Source organism: Spea bombifrons, chromosome 1 (genome assembly GCF_027358695.1).
Source record: "Spea bombifrons isolate aSpeBom1 chromosome 1, aSpeBom1.2.pri, whole genome shotgun sequence".
NCBI lineage: Eukaryota > Metazoa > Chordata > Amphibia > Anura > Pelobatidae > Spea > Spea bombifrons.
The window spans coordinates 128,923,067-128,937,527 of record NC_071087.1 but is presented as its reverse complement, the minus strand read 5'-3'; the positions used below and the strand labels follow the sequence as shown (position 1 = coordinate 128,937,527).

Below are 14,461 nucleotides of genomic sequence, written 5' to 3'. Positions count from 1 at the left end.
TGACCCATCATTGTTTAGTATCATAACTGGTGCTTCTAATATCCTGCACATGCTTCTCTTTTATTCCTCCTACCCCATTTTTTTCTTCTTCAGCTTCTCCTTTCTTTCAGAGGTTGGGAATGTTGCCTGCTTCCTTCCCTTTCATCGACACCGCCAGAATGACCTGTGAATTGTACATTAACCACCCACTGCCTCTGATCTGTTAATCATTAATGTTGTCCGTTAATACAGCAAGAATCAACAGGCTTCTCTGGTCTCCTGCCTTGTGTTCTCACCGCTCCTGCCTCGCCCGCAAGGCTGGGGTCGCCTGAGGAACGAGGGAAATTACCCGGGTGAACTTGGCAATCAAGCCAGGTGGCTCAGACACCCATAGAAAAGTCACACACATTCTGTATATACATTGTCGGCAGACGAGCCTCACATTTGAGTTAAAACATATGTCGTAGCTGTGGAAACTGAAGCTTCTGTGAAATCACATAAATTGTCTAAATTGACCCCCATTAAACAGTTGTAGGCCTTTCCATTGTTTTCCAAATTTCAGGGACAATTAAAGTTTCCTCAAGGACTTTTATATATATATATATATATATATATATATATATATATATATATATATATATACAGGTGTCGTCATATAATAAGCAACTTGGTGTAAGAGGTGATGTCACCTCATACGGTACATGTTAAGTATAATGGTAGCTGGCATCATATGACAAAACCCGATTATAACAATAGGGCACCTTCTGTAATAAGCACCTTATTATAATGGCAGTCTACCTCCTATAATTAAAACCTTAAAGCGACATTCTAATATCCCAGGCAGCCTCATCAACAAAGAATGCATATTAAAGTGACTTTGCGGAAAAAAGCACCTAAAATATGAGAAGCTGCAGTGTAACAACTCCTCCTTGGCCGTTCTGACTCACTGATTGGCTGCTTGAAGTAGCCAATCAGTGGCTGCAAAGTGTGCCGACTGGTGGTGAATATATCATGCTGCAGGAGATGTGTTCAACTGAAAACATCCCTTGCACAGCTGCGGGTGGGGGGGGGGTGTAAAAGGGCAAAAGTGTAAGGAGGGGGATTCTGCAGACATTTAACGGGACCACTCAACTATTATTTGCATTACATGGCTGTGTGTCCCTTTTAAATAATACACACACACATACACATATTTGTGCTTGGGGTTACAGCATAAATATTGAACGAACCTTTCAGAAATCAGGTTACCGCATTTATATCTCTCTGTTTGACCTAGTTACACGTGTGTGTTTTTTGTAGGAGACATGAAAGTATGTACTGTATAATATTGTACAGAATGACAGAACTAAAGTATGCTCATTAAACGGTATGTCTGCTGGCTTTGAACCCTTAAAACTTGCATACTAGGTGTTACATGCCTGAATGCGTTCACTCGGGAACGTCTATGTATATTGTACGTGATCGGTGAATATTGAAACAAAGAGGTGTATTGACATGCCGATTGGCTACCTTTCTATGTCTGCAAAGGTCACTTTGCACCATCCCTTCAAATACTTACGGGGCTGATCCGTCTTGAATGTTGCGTCTGAATCCAGTACGAGCATAACACAACACATAGGGTACAAATGTATACATTCTCATACAAACATCTTTTTGCACCAGCAAAGCCATGGAATCCTTATTTCGCCTTGGAAGATAAATGATGTGTTAATCTTCATCTAGGTTCCCAATGAAATAAAAAGGGGAAACCTCAACTTTCCTTTGCATTAGAAAGCGCGTGCTATAAATAATTGTGCATCCTTCCCGGATATTGGGACCCAGATTTGGCTTTGCTCTAGGACACGCACATACAAAGATCCCTTTTTGGCCATATTTCTGCTCTATGTAAAGCATTAATAAATGTGAATGCTCCTTTAAAGGCATGCTAGGAATTTTAGAATTATTGCCACGTTTGATATCGTTTAATACTTCCAAGGCCATGAAGCTGCAATGTTCCAAGCAATAGTAGGTAACTGATGCTTTGATCTGTGGCCTTTGCACGGGAGCGTAGCCTAGGTTCCACTACGCAGAACGCAGCCGCAATAAAAGGCATGTAGTAGTACAGGTGATGCAACAGGGTAGTGAGAGGGAAAAAGTTATGGACTTTGAGTGTCCTTGAGCTTCTGCTAATGCGCTGCTCATGCACTGTATATGTGACATGACTTATCAACTTTATATATCTGTCTGCACTTTACTTTTTTATGTAAACTTGCACTTATTCTAAATGCGCAGAAGGAAACGTTTAATACGGTCAGTTGACCTTTAACCCCTTGAGAGCCAGAATGACATTACATTTATTTTATATAGCGCCAGCAGATTCCATAGCGCTGTTACAAAAGGCTACAGTGAAAACAAATATGACAATTTAAATACCATTAACTGACGTTAAATATACCGTCACAGAAGGCAAAGGGGGGCCCTGGTCTTGCAATCTATTTGATTGGTAAGCAATGTAACTGCAGATAATGGCATAATGCTATCCTGAATGTAAGACGGGGACAAGAAGAATAAGATGTGAGGCTTTTACAGCATGGAGTCTCCATTACATTTGTTTCTACGTACTGGATATGAGGTTACGAAATCATCCAATCAGTTCATAAATACTGACTTAGGAAGCCTATTTCAAATGATGATCTGCTCCACATAGTAGATATATATATAACCCAAATCTACATGAGCACATAATAAATAAGATGGGTAAAACTAAATGGAAAGGACATATAATGCTCCTTTTCTGAAAGGCTGTCATTTTGGTATTCAGGGTAAAAAAAATAAATAATAATAATATATATATATATATATATATATATATATATATATATATACTTTTAACCCTTTCAGCTCCAGGTGAGTAGATAACCCTTTATGGCACTAAAAGGGTTAAGACTCTAGTACTAGCAGCTAACTGAATAGCTCCTATGTGGAAATCAAAGGCATTTGGCAGGTATGCAGGGATATTATCAGTACAACCTGCACCTTCCATTTAAAAGGCTGCTTTTGTATTGTGTACCTGTTCTAAAAAAAAAAAAAAAAAATTATACGACTAAGAACAATTCATGGCCATATAAATGCTTTGTTCTTTGTAACCAAAAGCACAGCCTTCGCCAAGCATATTTCTGCAAGCTTCTTAAGTGCTAATTAACAATTTATGAATGACATGTTCCCCTGGCTCGCGCTGGGACTGACATGGACGTGTCAGCATTATCTTTACGCTGCGAGATACACCGGTTCACCTGCGTCTTCCCCGTCCGGCATTTTCCTTCTGTTTAAAGCGACAGAACATAAAATTCTCATAAATTTCCTGATCGTGTTCCCCTTTTCTGAATCTGTAAAATGTAGTCCGTTGCGGAGGCTTATTTTTATTACGTTGTTACATCATTGTTTATATTGTGTCTGGCTCACAACCATATGTATTCTTGTTATACTTTGAAGATTGTGAATCATTTTAATGGGCCGCTATTATCAGACCAAAGAAGTATTCTGATTATGTGAATATTTGCCCGTAGCGGTGAACAAATATTTAAAGAACAATTACTAACTTATGAAATGAAAATTGGACTCAGACCTTAAAAGCATAAACATGAAATAATTGGTAGTGAAATCTTATTAGCTGAAATGATTTGCAGGCCTTCCTTCTATTGTAAATGTATTGATACACTTTTCTGGAGGACTAACATGTGATGTCATCGTGGTCAGGTGCATCCTGAGCTTTTTCCATCCCTGACCATTCCCCCGGTCACAGACTTTCCCTGTACTGGTTTGTGCTTGTTGCAACCTCATTCCTAATTAAGAAAGCGAAGCGTCTTGTGTGAAAAAGAAGTTCAAAAGATTTCTCTTCTCCGCTCCACCTTTCTTCCCTGGGGCTCCCTTAAAGCTTCATAACATGGGTGGATTACAGGAGAGATATGTTTCTTTGTTAACATCTACGCAGCCAGTTACTCAGGTTGACCAAGCTGGCTATACTCAAAAAGCTAACATGACAAAAACCTTAAAAATATAACCGTGACACCTATAGGTTTTTTTAATATTTAATCTTGAAATGTATTGGGTCATTTACTAAAAAAAGAACAGAAATCAAATTCTCAGTGTCCAAAGCGATGTTTTTCAATTTTTCACCCCTAACATTTACGCAACTGTCCAGTATTTTGTTTTATTATTGTGTAGCTATTTACAAATGATTGTTATTATTATTATCTTTTATTTATATAGTGCCAACAATTTACGCAGCGCTTAATACAATACATATATTCAAGGGGAACGACAAGACGAGAATTGACAGACTAACACAAACCGATACATTAGGTGGAGAGAGCCCGGCTCGCAAGCTTACAAAGTAATGTGTATTACGCCAGAGAAGTGGAAGTTGGGAAAAGAACACATAAGCTAAGATAGCTGTTTTAATTTGAAAATACTAAAAAGTGGCATTATTAACACAATTCAAAAGTAGCTTACAGGATTGTAAGATGTTTAGCATGTTCTTGGACCCCAACTGACATGCCTCTGTGACTGCTTCGCAAATAAACATGTATTTTAGAATAGATAATGCTAATTACTAGGTGTCTGCCGAAGGACTAATGACACTAAAGAGGTGACCAAGGAAGCTTAAGAAAACTAATGAAATGACCTTACAAAATGGAAAGGTTCTGAAATACAAAAATCAGAATCCAAACAGGGGTGGGGGATAAAAAGACAAAAATCTGATGAAAAAAAATTCTCCTTGAAGGACAGGAGTTCAGGCGAGAGAGGAAAATGAGAACAAGCGAAGAGAGGAGAGGGAGAGTGATTGCATTCCATGCTGTTTGTGGCTTCTGCGCTTTGATCTCCTGCCAAGAGAACCTGCAAGGTCGAAGCCGGCAGCCTTAAAGTTCCGGATATGGGAAGCGAGTGGAATGCTGGAGTGGATGTATGAAGTGTGTGTAATGTGTTTGATGGGTGCCTTCGCTGTTGCTCGTTCTCTTTCCCTGTACAGCGTAATAACTTTCTGATTTTCAAATGCCCTGACCCAAGAATGGGCTCCAGTTTTTAATTCTTCGACTGCTGGTGGTGGCTGCAAAGCCCCTTGTGCTAGAGTGGCTAAAGCCCACCTGCCAGCATGCTTAGTAACTTTTTTTAATATCAAAAGTGGGGAACTAGGGCTCTACTGCGCATGTTTCTCCATTCCGGCGGCCTTGTTCTTCTGTACCAGTATGTTTTAACGTGTGTTAATGTTAAATATTTTCACTGTCCCCTATTGTTAACAGCGCTATGGAGGCTGCTGGCACTATATAATTAAACATAACGTAATTTCAGTGGTTTAGTGAGATGCATGGATAATTATGGTTGCATATGTTATTGTACACAATAGGCATTCGCCATGAACATATTTTAGTTGGAAAGTGCTATTGTTCATCACATAATAATATATACATGTACAATGCCTTTATACAAATGGCACATTTGAAGTTATTCGAATTAGGTAAAGTAATGTTGACAGAGCGTTATACAAAGATACTCATATTCCCCATATCCATATTCTGTTTTTAATTTACTTAGTTAAAAATGATTGTCTTTAAAAAACAACAAACCTCTCATTGCATGCGTGAGTGTGCTGGTTACATCTTCTAGTCTGGCAGATCATTGGGATATAGATATGGATGTACTTGAGAAATAGTAAGTGCACATACAGTATCATGTGAGGCTGTTTAGATTTCCTATATTGAGGTATATGGTAAATTGACTTCTTGGACACGTCGGAGAAACAGGTTGTACTAGGGTGACATCTAGTGGCAAGATGCTTAAACAGCACTTATTGTTCAGAGCCCTGTTGCGAAGGGATATTTATCTGTATGTGAAGTGTATGTGGTGGATGAAATATTCACCCTATTATGACTTCTACAAATCACATGTGTAACACATATCAGCTTGTCAATTGCCATTGAGATATGCAGACTGAATTCCTATTGGCTATGTGGTACAACAGTCTGACCAATTGGAATGCTGCATTATTTCTCATCTGGGGTGTTACTAGGTTCTAACCAGATCATGAGCCCAAAGCAAACTTCAATAGAATTGTGTATGTTTCCATATAGAATACAGTGCTGTATACAGTAATGTATATTAGCACTGACAAAACGTTCTAAAAATATTTTTCATTTTGTTACAATAAACTACCTTTATGTGCAGACCTGGAGGCTTCCATATTTGGGATGACTTCCCCTGCTCAAACCTCACACTGAGCAGACTCTTTATGGCAATGCCTTGGATATTTTTTAGCACTTATATCTGCTACATTGAGTTTAATAAAACAAATATTATTGTAATAAGGAATGGGATTTCAGGGTACTTCAATGTGCACGGGACAGCATGTTTCTCGATTGATCTCGATTACAATATCTTATGTTTCCACATTTCAGGCAAAAAGGGCGGTGCAGAGAGGAGCCACAGCGGTCATATTTGATGTCTCTGACAACCCCGATGCAGTTGAACAGGTATGATCAGATCAGCCGGAAAACAAAATGGTTTGCACACTCCTATAGCTGGCTCATCTGTTTGTTACAAGAACTACTAAGAAACTAACACGACAGGAAAGAAAGCATAATAAAAGATCAAGAATAAATTGCAAACAATCTAGAGCACAATTAGATTTAGTAAAAAATGCTGTGACTAAATAAAGGTTTCAGTACTACAGACGATATATTTCTCTGTGAATGGGGTATGAGAAGAGCTGGTTTATCATTCTTTCAGCATAAGCTGGAAGGTCAGACCCCATAGAAACCCTGATGTCATGCCAAAAAACTGTGGGGTTAGTTTAGGCAATATTACAGTTGACATTTTTGTGGATGTATTTCTTTGTGTCATTCACGTCAGCTGCTGCTCAGTTCCCATTTAACTGCCTAGTACCTCCTGAAAAGTGACATCACAAGTTGCCATAATACTTGGGGGCTCTAGATATGACAACTGGCTTTCAAGCCACCAGTTAGTCCTTCTAATCTTTGGTTGAAGTAACTGTAGTTTTTAGCTCTCCCCAGTTAACGTTCCTTGCATTAGCCTTGCCCCTATCTAGTCCCTCTTCTGGGTAAGACCTCCCAGGTGAAATCTCTAGAGCTATATATCTGCATAAGGAAAAACAATGATGACAAATGTATTAAGAAGGTCACTTTCATATACATACCTCACCTTCACCTAACTGATATATACTGTGTAATATATTTGACATTTAAATGGTGTTATCTGTCTTTGTGGACTTGACCCAACCATGCATAATATGCCTTGCTACAGAGGCTCATTGTGGCTTCTTTTAGAGAAAGCATGCTGACTATACTAGAGCTTAGATGGTTCTTGGTGTGAAATTCTAATTGTGTGCCTTTGTCTTCAAGCTGAATCAGGGTTTGGAAGACCCACTGAAGAGGCCAGTTGTCTACATGAAGGGCATGGATGCCATAAAGCTTATGAATATTGTTAACAAACAGAAAGGCGCACGTGCAAGAATTCAACACAGACCGCCTCGGGTAAGACATGCAAGACTTACTCTAGCACTTACTGATCTACTGGTATTACACTTATGAAAGTTAATATGAATATGTTATGAATGACAACTTAAATTGTGGGTATTCTCACCACTGGAAGAAGGAGTTGAGGGTTCTCTCATGCCCTCTTAGCATATGATCTAAATTAATGGACGTTGTTAATTTGTATAAATGCATGACATGGGGTATTCATCCTGCTTGATTTGAAGCTATCTATGATGACAAAACTTTATCTTCTGCATACCACCCTGTTTATTATAATGTTTTTTTTTATATCTTAATCTAGCAACCTGCGGAGTATTTTGACATGGGGATCTTCTTGGCCTTTTTCGTGGTGGTGTCACTTGTTTGTCTTATTCTGCTTATCAAGATCAAATTAAAACAGAGAAGAAGCCAGGTATTAAACTAAAAACACACTAGAACATTTTTAGTCACGATCTAAAGATGCACAATATGTAGAAGCTCAAAATGAACCCTCCATTATATATATATATATAATATAATATAATGATTCAAGTGGTAGGGATGTTTTTATCCTGACATCGTTACATTTACATAAGGATGTGGTTTAGTGTTATTGCTGGGTGTCTTTCTTGCAGTCGGCTGCATTAAAATATATTTAGACTTTGTGCCACATCTGATAGATTAAAGCCATATAGTAGGAATATGTGAACCCGAATATTCCAGATTCAATGAACTTTTTGTTGTAGCCATGTATAGGTCAAAGCATTGTTAAAATAATGTTCATGCTCTTCTTTTCTAGAACTCAATGAACAGAATGGCTGTACAGGCTTTAGAGAAAATGGAAACCCGGAAGTATAAGGCCAAAGGCAAAGGGGTGCGGGAGGGGAGTGGTGGGGGACTTGACTCTCCCAGTAGTAGCTCCACCTCGGACTGTGCCATATGCCTAGAAAAATACATTGACGGAGAGGTAAGGTGCTTTTTGTGAATCATGAATCATTTTGTAATAATTGTGTATACAGATTAAAGAATAATATGTACGTATTAGTAAAGCATTTGATGCCATCATGAACATCTGGAGGATTTGGATGGTTCTTCCACCACTGCCTTTGCTACGTCATCTTTGGTGGATGTTGATCTGTTCTGGTTGCCTTTTTAGCGGTTGATGGATAAGAAGGAAAGACAACACGAGGACGGGAAATTTAGATGATAGTTTTGTCATCTCAAGTTCCATAAACTCAATACTCAGATCCTTAAACTCCAATTGGCAAGCAAAAAGCACAAACTATAGGTAGTTCTAATTAAGGAATTTCACTTTCCTCACCGTTGTGACCTGGGATGTTAATTTGTTTTATAGGTGAATATAATTTCATTTTCATTATATCACTATTCCCCCCTTCTTATCTCTCCTCCAGGAGCTGAGAGTCATTCCCTGCACACATCGATTTCATAAGAGGTGTGTGGATCCATGGCTTTTACAGAACCATACCTGCCCGCACTGTAGACATAACATTATTGGTAAGTCTCATCATACAATCAGTAACTTGGAAATTAACTGGCCGTTCTTAAGATAGCCAATATTAATGCACCAAAATGGTCTGAATAAGTGACATTGGTATTACTCTTACCTGGCCATCTATTTGGCTACACCGTTGTACCGCATTGAAGCGCATACTAGAACTGACTTTCACCTTCTTGTCCTTTAGTAATCCAATGTTATTTTAAATGATGCTTTGCCTTTAAAAGCATGACTCTTTCAACATTTTACTCTCTTTTGAAGTTGGTTAATTAAAGAGTATCTCAAGTTACAAAAGAACATACACTTGACAAATGCTTTTTTGATCTGAAAGGAAATCTATTATTGGCAAATGTTGTAATCATATTTGCCTTCAAACACAACCCCGAGTAGTGTTATTTCCTTTTAAATGCTGGTGCCTTTATTAAAATTCTGTTTTGGGCTATTGTGTTCTTATTACAAAGTTCTTGGTGTGCGTGACACGGCAGTCTGTATCTTCCTAGTTTTTATCTTTAAATCATACATTTACACAAAAATAAAGGTACAAGGACATCTATTTTTGGGTCATCTGTTGGGATTGAGTTTTCTTGGGTTCTCTGGTTCATTACGAATGTCCAGTGTGCTAAGTTGAGAAGCACAAACACATTTCCAGCTGGGTTGTGGAACATTTGGATGTACTTTAAATGCAACCATTGTCAGACTGTCAACAACCAGTCAATTGAAGGAACTTTTTTTGTACTGTGTAAACATATTTCCCCTCCTGTTTTAAGAACTTATAGCGCAAAATTGTCTACAGGGAGAATTGCATTTACTTCACATTTAATTGACAAAAGTTGTTTTATATCACGCAGTCATAACAACATATAATAGCTGGATATGATAGTCAAGCTGTGTTCTAGCTCTGTTATCTTAGCCTAATCTACTAGACAATCTATGGACTTCTTATCATACTGCTTTATAGTAAACAGTAGAATGGCTCATTCATAATGACCTAGTCACTGACTAATAAAGGTCTATGCGGTGGATAAGCGGGACTTCATTAGCGCTGCCATAAACAGATTGATGCAGTGTTTGAGCACACCTGTACTGTATTGACCTACAGATATGCAAATAAAGGCAGTTTTTTGAAACAAAATGAACTCTTTTAATGAGAAAACTGTATTTTTAATGAGAAACTGTAGTGTATAGCACTGTGTTAAATGCTCAAAGAACATAGATTCCATGGGGCTAAATCTGGCCTAATAATGGTTCATACTAAGCTATCAGTAAGTAGTGACATAAATGTCCAAGAGTTTCCGGTGCTTTATTAAAACAGTAGTTACACGTGATATGTTACAAGCAAACCTGTGCATCCTGTTTTATTTGATGTTATCTTTTCTTACAGAGCAAAAGAAAGGCGGGCACGGGTCTGTCTGCGTGGAAAGTTCCACTAGTCGTGGCCATCAGCAACAGCAACAAAGAGTCATCCTACCAGTCCATTACCCTGGAAGGGTACAACGGTCTGGACCTATTGCAGCCTACCCTACCCGCACAAGTATGGGTCCACATGGTAATCCTATCACGGTACTGACTGTAGAAAGACCTGTGGAGCCTGACTTATACCCAGCTCACACCCCTGCATTTTTGGCAGGATACAGACCTGTTTCACTGGACCACTCATCTTCTGGACATCACTGTGACCTGGAACACCCTCCTTATCCAGTTCCTCCACCTGGTCATGCCTTCCGCCGCACCAAGTATAATGGGCGCGGCTTTAACACTGGCACTTGCTATTCTCAGTATGAAACTATGTACCAGCACTACTATTTCCAGGGTCTGAGCTATCCTCATCAGCAGGAAACATCTGGGAACCAGACCTCTAGAGGAATGGAAAAAGGCCTTACACATCCCTTTCAAGGTACTAATTTGCTATATCAACCTGCCCCAGCCATGATGCATATGGCACCTTCTTCTGCTGGAGGGAGCTGCTACCTTCATGCTCAACACCAACATCGCTCGGTATGCAGTGGATATTTAGCTGATGTTCCTTGCAGTGATACCAGTTCCAGCACCAGCTCCACCCAGGGACATGGATCCTCCAGCGACTCCATACTGGACTGCACTGAGGCTAGCAACCAGGGTGTCTATGGCAGCTGCTCCACTTTCCGTAGCTCTCTGAGCAGTGACTTTGATCCGTATGTGTACAGGAGTCGCAGCCCAGCTAGGACTGGAGGAGGGGAAACTACAGGAAGTGTTGGGGAAGCTGGTGTTGGACCAGGGAGAGGGAGGTTGGACTGTAGACTTCATCAGACTTTTCCAAATTCCTCCTCTCAGGATCGTCTTTCCAGCTGCAGTCTGGAGATGAATTACAGCAGCAATTCATCACTGGAGCGCCGGGGGGCAGCTTTGGCATCTGGGTTAATGTCAGATGCCCCAGTCTCTATGTCCCAAGGAAGTGGAAGAGACTGGCGGAGCCCAGAGAATGGTTGTCCTTGTTACTTTCAGAGGACAGCTGGAGAACCCAGCTCAGACTGCTCAACTATGTATCTGGGTCCAGAGCCTCCCCAACCAGGTGGGCCAACTTCCACTGGGGGCTTGTACAGTGTTACCTCCAGCCTTTTGCATCGGACAGACCAAGGGACAGGTTTGGGCCATTCTTCCCGGCCCTGCTGCCTTTATGAGGAGAGCAATGGGAGCTGCTATACTGAGGACTATGCAGTCAGCATTCAGTATGCCCTGGCAGAAGCTGCTGCTACCGCAGCTGCAGCTGCAGTGGCTGGATGTGAGGCCAGCCAGCCAATCCCCATCATTCCTGAGGATCCAGGCAGTGAGGGGGGCTTGGACCATGAACGGCATGTCTCCTTAAAGATGCAGGATGAAGAGGATGAGGAGGAAATACTATACTGCCAAGATGGACCTTGCTGTGCGTTAGTAGACGAAACATATGCTCTTTGTCACAGTGTAAGGGAAGAAGAAGCTGAGAATCTCACAGGTAATCATAAGCGGCAGTTCATCATGTAAATCTGTATTATTTCTACAGGACAATTATTTCTAGTGGTATGTCCTCGGCTGATACTGATATACAGGTACCTTATAAACAGGTTTTTAAAGAATTCTCTGTTTATTTTTGTTTTCAAAATGTGTACAGAACACAAAATACATTTCACAAAGTGAAAGTTATCCTCAAGTGACAAAAACCATGTGCTGCTGAACATATATATATATATATATATATATATATAATCTCAGAACAGTTGAAATTGATTAAATCAATTGTCTTCAACCAATCAGAGTATTGTTTGTGTGGTTTGACACCCTTGCTTTAGATGTGCCATAAATTGAGTCTAGCACCAAATCAGGGGAATATTATTTATGTTTACACTAATGCATTTTGGAATTTTAGAATCTTCCTTTAGAGTGAACTAGAATCAAGTCTCCAGAAAAGTAAAACAGAAAATGCAAAAAAAAAACCCAAAAAACAATAACCCTGCAACACATCATTGTAGAGTAATCAAAGGTTACTAGATGAAATATAGAGAACAATCATATAATATTTGACCCACAGAATATGGATGTACAACACTCCAGACACATGGTGGCAAGATGGGAAAATGGAGCAAAAAAAATAAATAACAGAAACGAGTACATCTGATAGAACAGGCTTCCAGATGCAATGGGTTAGCAGTACTGCTCCAAATAGTCAGGGCGCCAGTGAGGCTGTCATTGTGGCAGGGAGCCTCGGCACATCTACAACTTATTATAGAATTTGGCTGAAGTGGCACTAAAATAAAAGCATTAGAGATATTTTCAGTGCTGTGCGGATGAAGAACATTACACAATATGAGACTGACTAGAATGCATAGACATTGGAGTCTATTTTAGAATGTGCCTCTGAAAAGCTTGTTTATAGAGATTATGCACAGTGGTTGTTTTCATGTAAGATATATATATATATATATATATATATATATATATATATATATATATATATATATATAATAACAGATGGAATAAGTATCTTGTGATAATACCTTTTTTATTGGACTAACAGAATTTTGGAATGACAAGCTTTCGGGAGCTCTTATATATACTATATATATAGTGTTTAGACTAACTATGTTTGGAATATATATATATATATATATATATATATATATATATATATATATATATATATATATATATATATATATATTTCTCCATACTCTGTGGGGCATGGGCACAGGGGGTCTGTATATACTCTGGCATGTCTATGTATGTCTTGTCCAGGGTGCTGTTTGGTCAAGGACCGGCCCTGGAATTCATAGTTGACTTTTGTTCCCCTCTGTCCTCACATACATTTCTCTTTGTGTATCTTTTAACTTACAGGTCAGGACTTCCAATCAACAGACAGAGACTGAGCACTAAAGACAACTTTCCAGGTCTTTTAACGAACTCTGGGAAATATTGTATGAACTTTTGTTAAAGGAAAAAAAAATCACACGTTAAAGTTTTTTTTTTTTTGTAAATCTATCTTTTTATCATAATGTAAGTTGGATGGAAAGCTCACAGCGATCTGGAATCCATCACTTGCTACAACCACTTTTATCTGTTCTATTCCCTGGACTCGGCAATTGGAGAATGTGTTATTGTTTAGTTTTATTTTTTATCATTTATTTTATAAATATATATATATAAATATAAATATATATATTATATTGGTTGCTGTTTTAGAACCTTTTTCCTTGTGAGTTTGTACATGCAAAAGAACTGTCTTTCCTGATGAAAAAGAGATATATTTTTTCAATAAAATAAACAAGAAAATATTATTATTATTTTTATCTGATGGCTTTTAAGCCAGGCAAAACAAAAAAAAAAAAAAAAAAAAAAAGAAAATTAATAATTGGGATTTATCCTTTTTTTCTGCCTCTTTAAATGACTTAATAAATAATGTGTTTATTTAAATATTGTTCTGCTAAATAGATTTCTAATTTTTATTCTGTATAGGTTCAGTTTATCATATTTATAATGCATTAATTTTAATGACCATAAGCTAAAACCACTTTTATAAAATACCTAAATCATTTACTTTTCATGAATGTATTTGTACACATCATAGTTTTTTTTATGCTGTTTTTTTTTAATATTATTCATATGTCTAAACTTATACATTATACATGTTGGGTAAATGCACAATATGCACATGTGTAATATAGAATCTATTAAATTGAAAACTAATTGAATTTGCCCATTACCCTTATTTTGGCTTTATACATTGCCCCATGTCTTAGGTGGTATAGATTGTAAGGTTGTACTCTAGTGGCCCAGCTGCGCTGCTAGAGCTATTTTTGAAGACGGTATCAACAAAATAGACATATATTTTGACATTTAGGAGGTAAGTTATAAAGCGTGATTCTAGTCCAGAGTTTGAATGTTGCCTGCTCACCATAACACCAATGGAATCATCAGAAAGATTTTATTGGTTGCTATTGTGCTAAGGTGA

At 38.4% G+C, this 14,461-nt stretch overlaps 1 protein-coding gene across 1 annotated transcript in view; it reads left to right on the top strand.

Moving 5' to 3' along the window:
* ZNRF3 (zinc and ring finger 3) overlaps window positions 1-14,201 on the top strand; it is a 65,611-nt gene extending 51,410 nt beyond the window's left edge. The window contains exons 3-9 of the mRNA XM_053473445.1: window positions 6,411-6,485; window positions 7,374-7,505; window positions 7,810-7,920; window positions 8,287-8,454; window positions 8,900-9,002; window positions 10,385-11,971; window positions 13,348-14,201. Coding sequence (XP_053329420.1) covers window positions 6,411-6,485; window positions 7,374-7,505; window positions 7,810-7,920; window positions 8,287-8,454; window positions 8,900-9,002; window positions 10,385-11,971; window positions 13,348-13,379 — 2,208 coding nt within the window. The 3' untranslated portion in view covers window positions 13,380-14,201. The remainder of the gene's footprint in view (window positions 1-6,410; window positions 6,486-7,373; window positions 7,506-7,809; window positions 7,921-8,286; window positions 8,455-8,899; window positions 9,003-10,384; window positions 11,972-13,347) is intronic.
* Window positions 14,202-14,461: the final 260 nt, after the last annotated feature.